The sequence below is a fragment of the Arachis hypogaea genome, unplaced genomic scaffold, assembly GCF_003086295.3.
Source record: "Arachis hypogaea cultivar Tifrunner unplaced genomic scaffold, arahy.Tifrunner.gnm2.J5K5 arahy.Tifrunner.gnm2.scaffold_77, whole genome shotgun sequence".
NCBI classification, from domain to species: Eukaryota; Viridiplantae; Streptophyta; class Magnoliopsida; order Fabales; family Fabaceae; genus Arachis; species Arachis hypogaea.
In genome coordinates, this window is record NW_027255495.1 from 23712 (window position 1) to 37500 (window position 13789).

At 46.1% G+C, this 13789-nt stretch overlaps 1 protein-coding gene, 2 non-coding genes and 1 pseudogene across 3 annotated transcripts; 3 read left to right on the top strand and 1 right to left on the bottom strand.

Moving 5' to 3' along the window:
* The first annotated feature begins 1476 nt into the window (after positions 1 to 1476).
* Positions 1477 to 3878, top strand: LOC114927242 (cytochrome c oxidase subunit 2-like). Its single transcript, XM_029296878.2, has one exon. It carries the CDS (start codon positions 2338 to 2340, stop codon positions 3571 to 3573), a length of 1236 nt encoding a protein of 411 aa, XP_029152711.1. The 5' UTR covers positions 1477 to 2337; the 3' UTR covers positions 3574 to 3878.
* A 5090-nt stretch (positions 3879 to 8968) lies between these two features.
* Positions 8969 to 12900, bottom strand: LOC140183438 (uncharacterized; annotated as a pseudogene).
* Positions 9063 to 9136, top strand: TRNAF-GAA (transfer RNA phenylalanine (anticodon GAA)). Its single transcript has one exon. It is a non-coding gene; the product is annotated as a tRNA-Phe (tRNA).
* On the top strand, positions 9401 to 9475 carry TRNAP-UGG (transfer RNA proline (anticodon UGG)). Its single transcript has one exon. It is a non-coding gene; the product is annotated as a tRNA-Pro (tRNA).
* Positions 12901 to 13789: the final 889 nt, after the last annotated feature.

The following is a 13789-nucleotide window of genomic DNA, read 5'->3' on the forward strand; positions in this document are numbered from 1 at the left end:
TTATCTCTTTTCTTGCTTCTTTGCTTTAATCCTTTTGATTGCTCCCTATAGAAGATCGATTGAAGAGGCCTTATTTCTATAGAGAAAATGAATAGCCAATTAACGATACTGATTCCAGGCCTATTAGCCCTTTTTCATTTTTACTGGCCTGAAGCTTAAAGAAAAATGGCCATAGAGAGCGATGAACTCATCAGACAGCTGCCAGCTAGCCTTGCACTTCCTTATTCACTCTTGAACCACAGGAATGCTAGACTGAAGCAAGGGGGCTGTGGGCATGCTTTGCTTGATCTCCTGCGCCTACCAGGACGGACTTGCTTTACACATACCTTATTACCTGCTACCGGAAACCGAAGCACCTATGCTTGCTGCCTTAACTCAACCTACGGAAAGATCCTGTCTATTACACAAGTCTAATTATAAAGAAAAGGGAAGAGAACTGATTGCCGTCTATGATACAGGTATGAATTAGCTACTCAATAAAGGAAAGTACATCATAAGTCCAATACGACAGGTTATTCCGTGATTAGACTAGCTTTTGAAGGGGGAAATCCTTTAGAGTATAGGGGCTTATACAAATCATTTGTTCTCTTCTCCCAGATAACTAGGGGGGATTAGATTGTCACCTCTCCGGGTTGGTTAGAACAAGAAAAGAAAAAGACCAAGACTAATGTGAACCCAACAGGAGCTCGAAACCGCCGATAAGGGCTTCACAACGAGTCCATCGAAACGAAGCTAATTAGATTCTAGTAGTAGCACTGATTGCCACTGATGCCTTCTTAGCCGTGTCGTGAAAGTCCTTTGCTCAAGTGCTCAAGGAAAAGGGATCTTTGACCCCAACAGATCGGGGGTGTATAGTTCTTCTCACTCGTATTTGCTAGTGGTGAATCATATCCATCTTTATGGTCGTTAGCCCCTACATTTTTATCCTTTGCTATAGCCCTCTCCATCTTTGTTGGCGTAACCGCCCCTTGATTGGGCGTATGTCAATGCCCGGTAGTATGAGCTACTTCCTCTGATAATGATCACAAGCATTACCTATTGAAAACTGTCTTTTCCCCTCTTTCACGCCGACTTCCCCTAAGACCTCTTTTAACTCGCTTGATCGACTAGTTGGCTGTCAGAGTTAGCGCTTCGGCTCTTCTTTCTCTTTTCTTTCTATATGAGATGACTCCCTTTCCATTGAAGTGGGGATTGAGAGCCTTTCTTTCTAAATGACTAAAAGCTCTTTTACTAGGAGAATCCAAAAGAGAATTCCACCTTTGTAAAGTCTGTTTCAAGTTCAAATTACGCCTTTATTCTAGTTGCTATTGGATTTGAACCCAAGCTTAGACACCCCGAAGGATACCCCAGTCGGCGCATAAGGAGTTGGGTCAGAGATTCTTACTTAATACTATATACTCTACTGGACTAGTTACCATGCTTCCTCACCCTATTTTGCTTTGCAATTCCTTCGATAGCTTCTATATTCTATAGTATAGCCAGTCCTAATCCTCGCAACTCCTGCAGGCCAAGCCATTGGCATTCCCAATAGTCTTCGGTCTGGCCTATCGCTACTCTAAAGAAAGGGCAAGCAAAAGAATAGGAAAGGTAGTCTTCTAAAGATTCATAAAAGGATGGCTGATACAGATAGGATTGAAGCACTTCGACCAACGGCCTATGCTGATACAAGAGGAACTCGAGATAGCACTTCGCCAGCTTCGATAGATGTTGGGTATACGTGACGTGTGGCAGAGCCGAGGTAAGGCAATAGGTTGCTCGATCTTTTCCCTTATTAGTTGCCTAGCTAGCAAGAGCAGAGCCGATAAGGAAGCATGGATGTGTCTTCGGTATCAAAGAAGAAGAAGAAAAGGTCTTCTACCTCGACAAGGCAGCTGGTAAGGCCTCCACTTTCATTCTGATTGGCTATTCTAAAAATATGATATGAACTGTCTTTTCTCATGAAAAATGCAACTTTGAAATTGCGTAGGTGATGGCAGAAAATCCATCAAGAAATTACATAGATAGAGCAGTGCAGGGCTGCTCTTGACAGTTTTCATTTTCGATTGAGAAAGCGGCAGGCCCAAAGAGCACTACAGTAGCGCCTTGCGAGGTCGTAGAGCCGGTAACCCTCGTTCGCCTAAGATCGAAAATGCTCTGTCTTTGAGGAAAAAGAGATATAGATAGTGTTCCAGGATTTCATTGTTTTGAGTCTTTACTTAACTCGACCGCCTTTCTACTCCCATGCTTTTCTTTGGTCAACAACCAAGCACATTTCACAAGAGTTCTTCACTACTCCTACAGGCTTGACGGAGTTCAGAGTTCAGTCTGTCTGGAGGGAATTATTTTAGATCAATCACTATGTTTAACAACGTTCGACGCATCTCTTTATTTGATGAGAAGAGTCTTAACTCAACTTCGAGTGATACAGCTTCTATGTGGAATGATTTTCCATCGGTCCCTTCTGACCTGCCACCCTTACCAGCCGACTCGGTTCCATCTGTCCCCTCATTACCTTCCATAGCAAGTGATGTTGAGGTGGAGCAGCCGGCTCCTTCTAATTATAATTACGAGACTCATGGTATTGATGAGGATCATCCGGGTCCGGACAGTGAACGTATAGTAGAGCTTCAATCTGATATACACGATAAATTGGGAGAGTTGATGACTAACAAGAGTGACCAAGACGTTCTGAGTGCGGCCGAAGCTTTACATGGCGAAAGCAACAATATCCCTTTTCTGGAGCACCTGTTAGATGATTTGAACAAAAACGGAATAGAAGGTGAAGCCTATAAGGATGCCCTGGATCTATCGAATAGGTTGGGTATATTACCCGATAAAGCAGCTTTGTGTGATGCAGCGGAGCCATGGCAATTAGGATTTCAAGACGCAGCAAGTCCTATGATGCAAGGAATAATCGATTTACATCACGATATCTTTTTCTTCCTCATTCTGATTTTGGTTTTCGTATCACGGATCTTGGTTCGCGCTTTATGGCATTTCCACTATCAAAAAAACCCAATCCCGCAAAGGATTGTTCATGGAACTACTATCGAGATTCTTCGGACCATATTTCCTAGTATCATCCCGATGTTCATTGCTATACCATCATTTGCTCTGTTATACTCAATGGACGAGGTAGTAGTAGATCCAGCCATTACTATCAAAGCTATTGGACATCAATGGTATCGGACTTATGAGTATTCAGACTATAACAGTTCCGATGAACAGTCACTCACTTTTGACAGTTATACGATTCCAGAAGATGATCTAGAATTGGGTCAATCACGTTTATTAGAAGTGGACAATAGAGTGGTTGTACCAGCCAAAACTCATCTACGTATTATTGTAACACCTGCTGATGTACCTCATAGTTGGGCTGTACCTTCCTTAGGTGTCAAATGTGATGCTGTACCTGGTCGTTTAAATCAGATCTCTATTTCGGTACAACGAGAAGGGGTTTACTATGGTCAGTGCAGTGAGATTTGTGGAACTAATCATGCCTTTACGCCTATCGTCGTAGAAGCTGTTCCTAGTAAAGATTATGGTTCTCGGGTATCCAATCAATTAATCCCACAAACAACAGGGGAAGCTTAAGCGAAAATGAAAGAGTAGGGTGAGGGATAAGGGGGGAAGCCACTAAATGGAAGGCTTCGCTCGCTCTAAGGCTCGTTTAGTAGACAGCGAGTGGAGTGCATAAGCCCCTTTAGAGTTAGAGATAGGGGCGAGTACTACACGAGCTCGTAAGTCAAGTACGGAACGAGCGGAGGAGAGCGACCTCATCTTGCTTGCTTCTGGCGAAGCTTCTAGAAGGCCACCACTTCATAGGAGCGATAGCGAAGCCGTATAAAGGCAAACAGCTCGTATAGCTCGCAATAGCGAGCCTACTTTTAGCTTTTTTTTTACTTTACCGCGGGACCTTAACAAGGAAAGTCAAGAATATCATCAGTAAGAGGGGTTGCTATTGAATCCGCTTCTCGAGTATGCAAGGCCTTTTTTTCGTCTTTTTCGGCCTGTTGGTACTTGTCGAATTGAAACTCGATACGATAATAAGAAGATTCGCCAACATTACCCATTTTTTTAGTGGATTCGGGCCGGGGTAAGTACGTGATTTCAAATTGCATCTTATAAGCATATGATCCTCCTTTTACTGTTAAAGTACCATCTCCGCCTTTGCTATCTATGCTTCCTGGTCGCTAGACTCATTCTTCTACTTGACTTCCAGCTACTCTGCTCTGAGCTTAAGAAAGGTTCAAAAGTAGCTTTGGTTGCCGCTAAAATCGGATGTGATTTTTGTAGTGGTGAATTCCAGAACAGGTAAATTCCCCCTCTCCTTTCGGGAACTCTCTTCTCTAGGGATTCCAATTCTATTTCTATTGACTCTTCCATGGGTGTTTTGTATTGCTACAACAAAAAAAGTTTTGGTAACTTACTTACAGATTGTATCTTAAATAAAAGAAACATCAACATCCTTTAAGCTAAGACTAAGGGATGGGGGGAACACTACCGATCCCGAGACAGACGACGAAGCTACATCGATTACAAAAAAATCTGAGTCAGTGGTGGCAGACCCTTTCCCGGCCCCTACAATCAAGCAACCTCACCAATGTGAATGAAAGAAAGGGAACCCCATACATCTCGACAAGTTCGTGCCTCTTTAGGATTTTAAGTGCGAACTAAAACCTCTTTTGAATTCTTATTCCGACTCCGAAGTCCGGATATTTGGTTGCTTTCTACTCGACCCATGTGGTTCGGCTTGTTGCGCCACCTCACTTAACCAAACATATCCGATAAGAAGTTCTACCAGATCTACAGCACTTGCTGCTTCATGCCCGGTTGCATCTGACTCTGCTGGTTCACCTTCTAAACAGGTATCCGCACCTGATACACATCCTTCTCCTGTAGCTTCTTCTTTTTCCTATATTGTGGTGGCTTATTCAGCGAGCTGGAGCTCCTACAGTTCCCGCCCCAGCTTCAACTCTAGCTCCCTTCGGCCTCGAAGATCATCAGGTTCCATCAAAAGTTTCTATCTCACTCTGTTAATAGGTTTTTTACTTCTGCATGTTGGGAATCAAAATAGAATAAGATTTTCTACTTTATAAGTGATCAACTAGGTTTTGAATCCCTCGCTTACACTCTTTTGGGCTAGGTTCAGTTGGAGGTCGTACATTTCACCAGAGAAAAAGGGGGGGGGGATTTTCATACTGAAATCGATTCACCCGAAAAGGAAGCAAGGCTTCCATTCCGCGAGGAGCGAATAGATTATTATTGCGGTTTAAAGCACACTCTAATATCATAAGGACCGAACTCATCGGATCAGAAAGAGATGGCCAGTCCCTTCCTAATGCGAAAGAGCTTTATTCCGGTACTTCACACCCAAAGCAAAGCTGCACGGAATAGGGGCCTTACTTGTCCCGGTCCGGGAAGAGGTTAAGGTATTGTGGTTCCTCCCACATATCTTTCAACAAGGCATCCTAAGAACAAACCCTTACAAACCTCTTAGAGATGAGAGGCCTGTTGGAATTCATCATGCCCATTTGATATTTCATTTAGTCATCCCACCTAAAAGCACTCTTTCCAGATCAGTATGACAAGGGCAGCACCCATTGGAAAACCTTGATCCAGAACCAAAATTGGGTTATCCTAATAACCACCTCCCCTCCTTCTCGCGGGGGATGTGCCACATCTTGGATGTAGGAGTGACGACCCGTGGTCCAATCTAGTAAAGAGATTGGGTGCCAGTGGTCTGTCTGAGGACGGGTTCAACAAGCTCTTTCTTTTCTTTGAAAAGATGGTTCCATGGATCGGGTTTTCATTTCAGAAGCTGCTAGAATGCATGTTAAGTCAGTCAAGGGGGTCTTAGATCATGACGATTCTTAGAAAAGGGAAAAAATATGATTTTTTCAGGACATATCTTAAAGTCCTAAAGGATTGAAAAGAAGAGTGAGCGACGAGTGGTTCAATCCGGAATGAAAGTGAGAGACCACTAGCGGAAAGAGTTTTCTAAAACACTAGGGTTTCTTGCATAAGATTTAGCGAGAAGTCCGACTAATCAAAGGAGTCTGAGCGTCGGTTCGCAGCCCTAACCGTGCGATTTCAGGGCATCTTTTCAAGTATTCATCTAAACTAAATGCTGGTGTCGGGTATCATCTCGATCCATTGGCAGCAGAAAAGAGTGATAGCTAGCTTAATTCTATAGGTTCAAAACTAGAGAAGTCTTCCTTCCAAGTAAGGATTGAAGATCATATGCTTACACAATCTCCCAAAAAAGAGGGTCTTTCCTGGCGACCTTACCCACACTTGGTAATTGAGGAGTCAAATCATTCTTTTTCTCTGATGCCTTAATCCTTTTAGTGTATCGGCATTTCGGTTGTAGCAGTTGTAGCTCTTCCTCTTCTCTTGTAGCTTGAGTGCTTGTTGTTGTTGTTTAACGTCTTTCGATTCAAAAGCAATCCTGCCAGCTAGTGTACCTCCTGACTGTCCGCTGCATTCGAAATGAAAAAGAATAGAAGTTCCTCGTCCCCCGAAATTGGATAGGGGATTGGCCTTTCCTTATTACTTATTATAAAGTAGTTAGGAGGCCAAGTACGTTATCGGGGCATCTAAGACAATCAAAACAACCGCCCTAATGGCTTTTTTCACCCATGGGCAGCTAGTTGAGGCCAATCAACCCGAAAGGGAGGTCGAGAAGGAGGGTCGAGCACAAACCGTAGGCCAACAGTGGATGGACGACAACCAACCAGAACGGATGATCGATGAAGATTGTTTAGAACCTTCGGGGAGTTCTCCGCACAAAGGAAATATATGAAACACTACCTAAGCAAACCAAACCGCTACGCTCCTGCACCTATCGGTACAGTGGCTTGACGCTCCTGGAATCATCAAAGCGGGAAGGTACGTAGCTACCCACCCTGGTTGGGAGAGTAGCGGATCGAGGAAGACACCAATCCCCTTCTTCCTTCCTTACAATATTACGGCATGGAACTCTCTATCCTCTCCCTAGAGTCGAGAGACAACTTTCCTCTCGCTTCTACGACTCCACTCTTACCCTTAGCTTTCGGTCGAGCTAGGCATCACTTCCTATCACTCTTAGTTGAAGGAGAGCGTAGGAAGCAAAAGACCTGTTTTGAGTTCTGAGTTGAATAAGGCAGGGATAGGTGAATTTTGAGATCAGAATAGGTCTTCGATCCGTTCATTCTGTCTTCAGGGCATACTTAAGTATAAAGAAAGAAGAAAGGAGGGAAGCTCATTCCGGCGGGTACTCCAAGTCCCTTAACTTATTCGTGGAACAGAGGAAGATAGTTATAGGTATTCGGACAGATAACGAAGAGTTAGGCGGGACCACTAGAGATGCTCCTATACTAAAGGCTATCGGAAAAGCAAGAAAGATAGGGGTGTCAAAACACTTCTTAAAAAGAGAGGGACAAGCTAGCCGTAGGCTATTAACCAGGAAGTGGCCGAAGCTTCCATTACAGAAGTTGATGGGCGGGGCCTTTTCATTTTCACCTAAAGGGGGTTCAGGCATTATGAGTGCAGCTCCACTAGTCTAGCTGGTAAAGTCTTTTGGCCTAGGACCTGGGTTCTCATCCCGCCTTTTCGCGGGAATGGGATCTTATGCCAGGATCTGTGATTGAACGCAAAGATTCTAATAGAAGACGTGAGAAAAAAAATGTAATATATGGAATCTTTTTTGATAGACTGGACTCTTCTGTAGGTTAGGAGGTTCTTTTTCTTTCGTTTAGCCGGCCTCCCTTAGGAGTGGGAAATCGATGAAATGAGCAAGTTGCTCCATCGAGAACGCGTTTTCGACTTAACTTACTTAACCAGAATACCTGGAATGACCCATAGGAGAAGGCTACGGGGGCATCGTTCACGTACTGATTCATAGCGCTTCCCCTTTCTAGTCAATAAAGAGTGTATGTGATGTTGGATCTTGTATCCGGGCCTGCAGACAGGCAGGAGATCCTATCCTCACTCCTCATATAGCTATATGAGTGACTACGTACATGGATGTACTCTTTCTGCTAGTTAAAGTTTATGCCTTTTTCCGACCTCCGTTCTGGTACCTCATAGCTATGCGCAGAGTGACTTCGTACCTTCTCTTCTAGTTTAAGCCTTTTGGTATGTTAGTCATGCGTGAAGCTGAGACTTGCTCCTTAGCACAAGTACTAAGCAAGCCCCTAAAGGCCTTCGCGTTAGTAAGCTAGCTTTGTAAGCTAAGCAAGCCAGGGTCTCCGGGCACTATGGTAGGACGTGGATCGATCATGACGAAAATGGACTTCTCCTTAATGGTTTAGAAGAGTCCCCTTCTTCTGTGAGCCAGTTCCCCGGGCTTTCTCCCTTCTCGACCAGACGAAGGAGATATGAATTCCATTCAGGCGGGTAAGGGCTTTACTCTGTGTTCTCTCCAGGTCGCCTTTGCATTGGCGAAGACTGGAAAAGTTCATCATTCAGTGGTGGGGTCGGTCTTCATAGAAAAGAGGGCGTCGCCCAACGAGTGGCAGATTTTGATGGAGTCTCGCTCATAGATAGAGGAAGAGTACGCGCGCTAGCGCGCTACGGCTTACGCAGTTGATCGGATCAGATAGCCCTTTGGGCAACCAACCGCACATCAAATTCCGATCAATTGGAGGTCTGGCTGAGTGGCTTAAGGCATTGGTTTGCTAAATCTACATACAAGAAGATTGTATCATGGGTTCGAATCCCATTTCCTCCGGCACGGAAGTGGAACGGGCGGGCGAAATTACGTGAGAGAAAGAACCTAACCTCTTGGTGTTGGTGGAGTCCCCCGGAGGACAGAATAGCACTACTTAGTTACTAGGAGCGGGGAGCCCGTTGCGCGTTGTGGCCTATCTTCTTTTTAGAAGCAAGCTCCCCCGTTTCTTGAAGGCCTGGGCGGCTCTCGGTTCTTGAGCATGTTGGGAGAGGGGATTAGGCGGCAGTTGAAAGAGCTGCTCGAAAGCTTGCAATACTAAACAAGCGAAAAAAGCCCTTTCTTGTTATTAGTAAAGGGCTTTTCCCTAACTAGTAAAGTGGTAAGTAAGGTAGGGCGCTATTCGATGAAGAAAACAGACTTTAGGAAAGTGGTTCAGGTAGCTCAGCTGGTTAGAGCAAAGGACTGAAAATCCTTGTGTCAGTGGTTCGAATCCACTTCTAAGCGGGCTTTGGGTCCAAAGGACAGGTAGCCGGGAGCGAGCCGGATTTTCAAAAATGAAAGTGAATGAAAGAGGAAGCCAAAATGTGAGCGCTCCTGCACTATACGGCTTTTTGGCGGTAGGGTTGGGGTGGCTTGCTGGAGGCAGATTTTCTAAAAAAAGCGGTTGATTACTCGGATTGGTTCTCGCGTCCCTGTGCCCAAAAGGATGGGCGAGTTCGGTTCGAGTCTTCATCGATCGGGTGGATCTATATGCGGAGGGGGGTGAGACGAGGTGTAGCGCAGTCTGGTCAGCGCATCTGTTTTGGGTACAGAGGGCCATAGGTTCGAATCCTGTCACCTTGATGTGAGGTAGTAAACACCTAAAGAGCACCCATCCACCCGTAAACTTTCGCTCTTTTAGAAAGAAAAAAAATGGACCGCCCTTGATCTGATCTGGGCGGGATCTAAAGCAGCATTTCTTCCGAATGTTTCGGGGGCAGGCCTTAGGTTCAATTCTTTCTTGCCTATAGTCATGACTATAGGCTTCAGAAGAGAAGAAAAAACTTTTTCTAAAGAAAGAAGTAGTATCTAATTCACGTAAGAAAAGAGAATCAGTCTGCATGCTTAACAGCCTTCCCTGTCTGAATCCCTTTGTAAATGTAAAAAAAAGGGGGCTCCCTCATGGTCTTGGGGGCTATGAGCAAGAACCACATTCCTTAAAGAAAGTATACCCGAAAGCACTTTCTCTAGAATGGGTCAATCAATCAGTAAGTTGCTGACATTGAAGAGATTCAAGTCGATGCTTCAACTAAGACTCCTACATGAACTTTCTGTCTGGAGGGAATCAATGTTTCTCAGTGAATGATGATGCAAGGTATATCTGATTGGAGTGTTCTTTTTATCTTAGGATTTTTGGTCTATTTTATACGAACAAGCAATGGTATGATTAAATACTTGCTTGATCGTGAAGATGTAAAATCTTTGAAAATTGGGGTGTGGGGAGTACCCATGACTAAGGAAAGACGTGTTTCAATGTTTCATTTTTTTTTCCCCCTTTTTTTACTCTATTTTTCATTTCTATTGATTGGTATGGATTTCAATCTCTTTCTTGTCAAACTCCAATCCATCCTTCTCACCAAATCTCTCCACTTTCTTTTTAGTAGGCTCGGGTGGTGTGGTGGAGGGCTGGTTATAGCTGTAGTTTTGACTATTTTGGATCCCGAGCTGGCTAAGATGATGGCTCCAGGGGGAGAGGAGGGTGGAAGCGGTGCCAGCTCTTCGAAGCAACCGTCTTTTGACCTGAACGTGCCACCTGGCGGAAGGGACGAGTTGTCTTCCGTTATGTATGAGCTATCAGAAGTTGAGAGAAGGATTCAACAGGCGGAGACCGGGATTCAACAAAGCTTGCTTGAGATTGAAGGCTTGAATGAATCAAGGGTCCAAGTTCTTCAAGCCAGTCAAGAAGCGAGGGAAGGGCCGAGAGATCAACCCGCGCCTTAGCACAAGCACTAAGTAAGCCCCCCCTCACATAGAAGAAGGGGATGGGTGGAGGAGATAAAGGAGAGCCCTAATCCCCTAAAATCCCTCATTAGGGATGTAAGATGAGTCCGCCGCTTTCTTTCATAACAGAGCCGGGAATAACGGCTGGCATAGAAGTATCTCGCACGCAAGGAGATGCATTTCTGGTACAGGACAAGCTCTTAGGGAATAATCTCTTTCTTATTTCTTCCTTTTTTCCCATGACGACTAGGAACGGGCAATTCCAAAATTTCACTTCGAATTTCGGACCTCAACATCCAGCTGCTCATGGTGTTTCACGATCAGTATTGGAAATGAACGGAGAAGTGGTGGAACGTGCGGAACCGCATATTGGATTACTCCAGTGCGGCACGAAGCCGCTGACGCCGAGTCGGCTCCTATGCCGCTAGCTATGCCCTGCTTGGTCCCCCGGCACGGTGAAGGTCCCGTAGCGCGTCATGAGCACCGGGCTAAGGGGCGGTTGAGCAACTCAAGCGAACCGCCCTACCTTACTACAACATAAGGACAGAAGGGAGAGGGTTGTGAAGGTGGCCTCGTTATCCACACCTCCGGTCAGATGAATGGAGGCCCTTAGACAAATGGCCGACCCGGGTTTTCATGAGCGTTGGCGGGTCCTGGAGTGCCTGTCAAGGGCGCTAGCGCATACCCCGGGGTGATCATCACCACCTGCACCTCACATCTCGGCACAGCGGAACGTGTAACCCGCCTGCTGTCTCATTCAACTACATTTGTTCCTGTAATCCATAGCCTAACAGAACGCAGCAGCGAGGGAAAACCCGCCCATACAGCCAGCGGGGAGGATGGCACTACTGGCAAAGACCGTCCGGCGAAAACGCCGCAGGCGCGAAGCGTGGTAGGCCTGTGCCGGGGGAGCATAGCATAGGTAGGAAAGGGAGCCCGGACGGTGGAAGAGCCTGGGGGGCCGGGTCATTTGACGGAAATGGAAGGATTTTCCCCTATTAGATTAGAGAAGGCCCTCCGAAGGGAAGTGCATTAATTCTTGGAAAAAGAGGGAGCGAGCCTATAAAAAAAAAAAATGAAAGTGAATTCAATGAATAGATAGAGTCAACGGTACGACAGACAGCGCTGCCTACACGCGAATTAGCTTCCGAGGTCGAGCAGTCTCAATTTCACTACAGGATTTGCGAATGAATGCTGGGCCGGGCCACCTCGAATGGCGTGAGCCGCATGCGGGGAGACCCGCACGTACGGTTTTTAGGGGGATCTGGTCGAAAGACCGGCCGGCGCCCACCCGACTAGAGGGACTGAGAAATTAATAGAGTACAAAACTTATCTTCAAGCTTTACCTTATTCTGATCGTTTAGAGGGCGATCGCGGACTCACTGAATGAAGTCCTCCGTTTCTTTCGGAGGTGCTGACCCGCAGCGAGGCAGAGATGACTTAGTTACATAAGGAATATGGCGACGACAACAGCATGTCGTAGAAGGAGATAACAGGCGGAGCCAACGATCCGCTAAGACTAACGTATCTACAACTCCATCCCCGAGTGGCAGTCAAACGGAGGCGTGAATGCAAGATGCCAGCGGAATGATCGGCCGGACAGAGGCTAGGGCTGCTTCCTTCCCACCGCGTCCTTCCTAGCCTAGTGTGTCGGAGATATAAAGCGAGTGCACCGGAAAAGAACGGGAACTGGGTCGATCTATTCTATGGCGAAGCATCCGAAGCATAACTGCACACTCACACGATCTTTGCCGAGAGATAGGAGCATTCGGTGGAACCGGTGAACTACACTTGCTTCTGGATAGATGTGTGGGACAGAGGGCTCGTGGTACCAGCTGCCCAACCAGCCTCCTCTGCTTTGAGAACCGTGTGAACGGAGAGTGGGCAGAAGGGAAGGAGGTCCTCATACGGAGTCGCACACGCACACTTACTTGAGCAGTGCGGAAGACTGGGGAATGGGTTGAGTAAACTCCCCTGGGGCCGGAAAAATAACAGACGAAGCTTTACTTAGATAGGGCTTTGATTGGTCTTTTTTTTCTTAGTGATTGAAAAGGGGGGCGCCTGGTTATGTTACAAAAAGGGAAGGCAGAGGTAGTCCTTCGAATGGCAAAACGAAGGGCTAAATAGCGCCAGTGATTCTCTGAGCCGGTCTGGATTTTCTACGCCTCGGGAAACAGGTCGAGATAGATGACAGCACCCTTTTCCTCTCTTCCTTACCGGGAGGGCAATCTTATGGCCTTCACCTCCCGCCCGGCCCGGAAATAGAACCCAGCCCCCTTCTGATCCATTCATTTCTGCAAGCAGGGAGGGGGGATCCAGAGCTAAGCCTCCCGTCTATTGCATAACCTAAAAAAGCTATAAGCAAAGTACCAGAGGTGCGCTTCGCCCGGTGACTAAGAAAGAAATTGGTTTGCGCTTTGAAGTGATGAGGTCGCAAAGAGGGGGGCTCCTATTGAAAGGCTTTCCCTCCCTAAAAAGGCGACCAGCTTTCAATACTAGTTGTTACGCTGCCATTTTTCCAATATCATTGAATAGCATGGCCTGCCTGGGGCTAAGGTAACTCAAGTGGGAGAGCCGTGTTATGGGTGACCTTATTGCACGGTTCAGAGAGCACTTGTGTATGTGATGCAAGTGAACGTGTACGAAAAAGCTGTATCTAGGGTGAGTTCTTCGTTCCGTCGTCGACCCTATCTATGTTTCTACGATGGCCCAAGAACACGCTCATTCTTCAGCCGTAGAGAGACTTTTGAATTGCGAGGTACCATTACGAGCTCAATATATACGAGTGTTATTCCGTGAAATAACTCGAATTTCAAATCATTCACTTGCTTTAACTACTCATGCTATGGATGTGGGAGCATCAACTCCGTTCCTGTGGGCTTTTGAGGAGCGGGAGAAATTGTTGGAATTCTATGAAAGAGTCTCGGGAGCCAGGATGCATGCCAGTTTCATACGACCAGGTGGAGTGGCACAAGATCTGCCTCTTGGCTTATGTCGAGATATTGATTCCTTCACACAACAATTTGCTTCTCGTATCGACGAATTAGAAGAGATGTCAACCGGCAACCGTATCTGGAAACAACGATTAGTGGATATTGGTACTGTCACTGCACAGCAAGCAAAGGATTGGGGATTCAGTGGTGTAATGTTAAGAGGTCGTGCGACATGAAGACATTG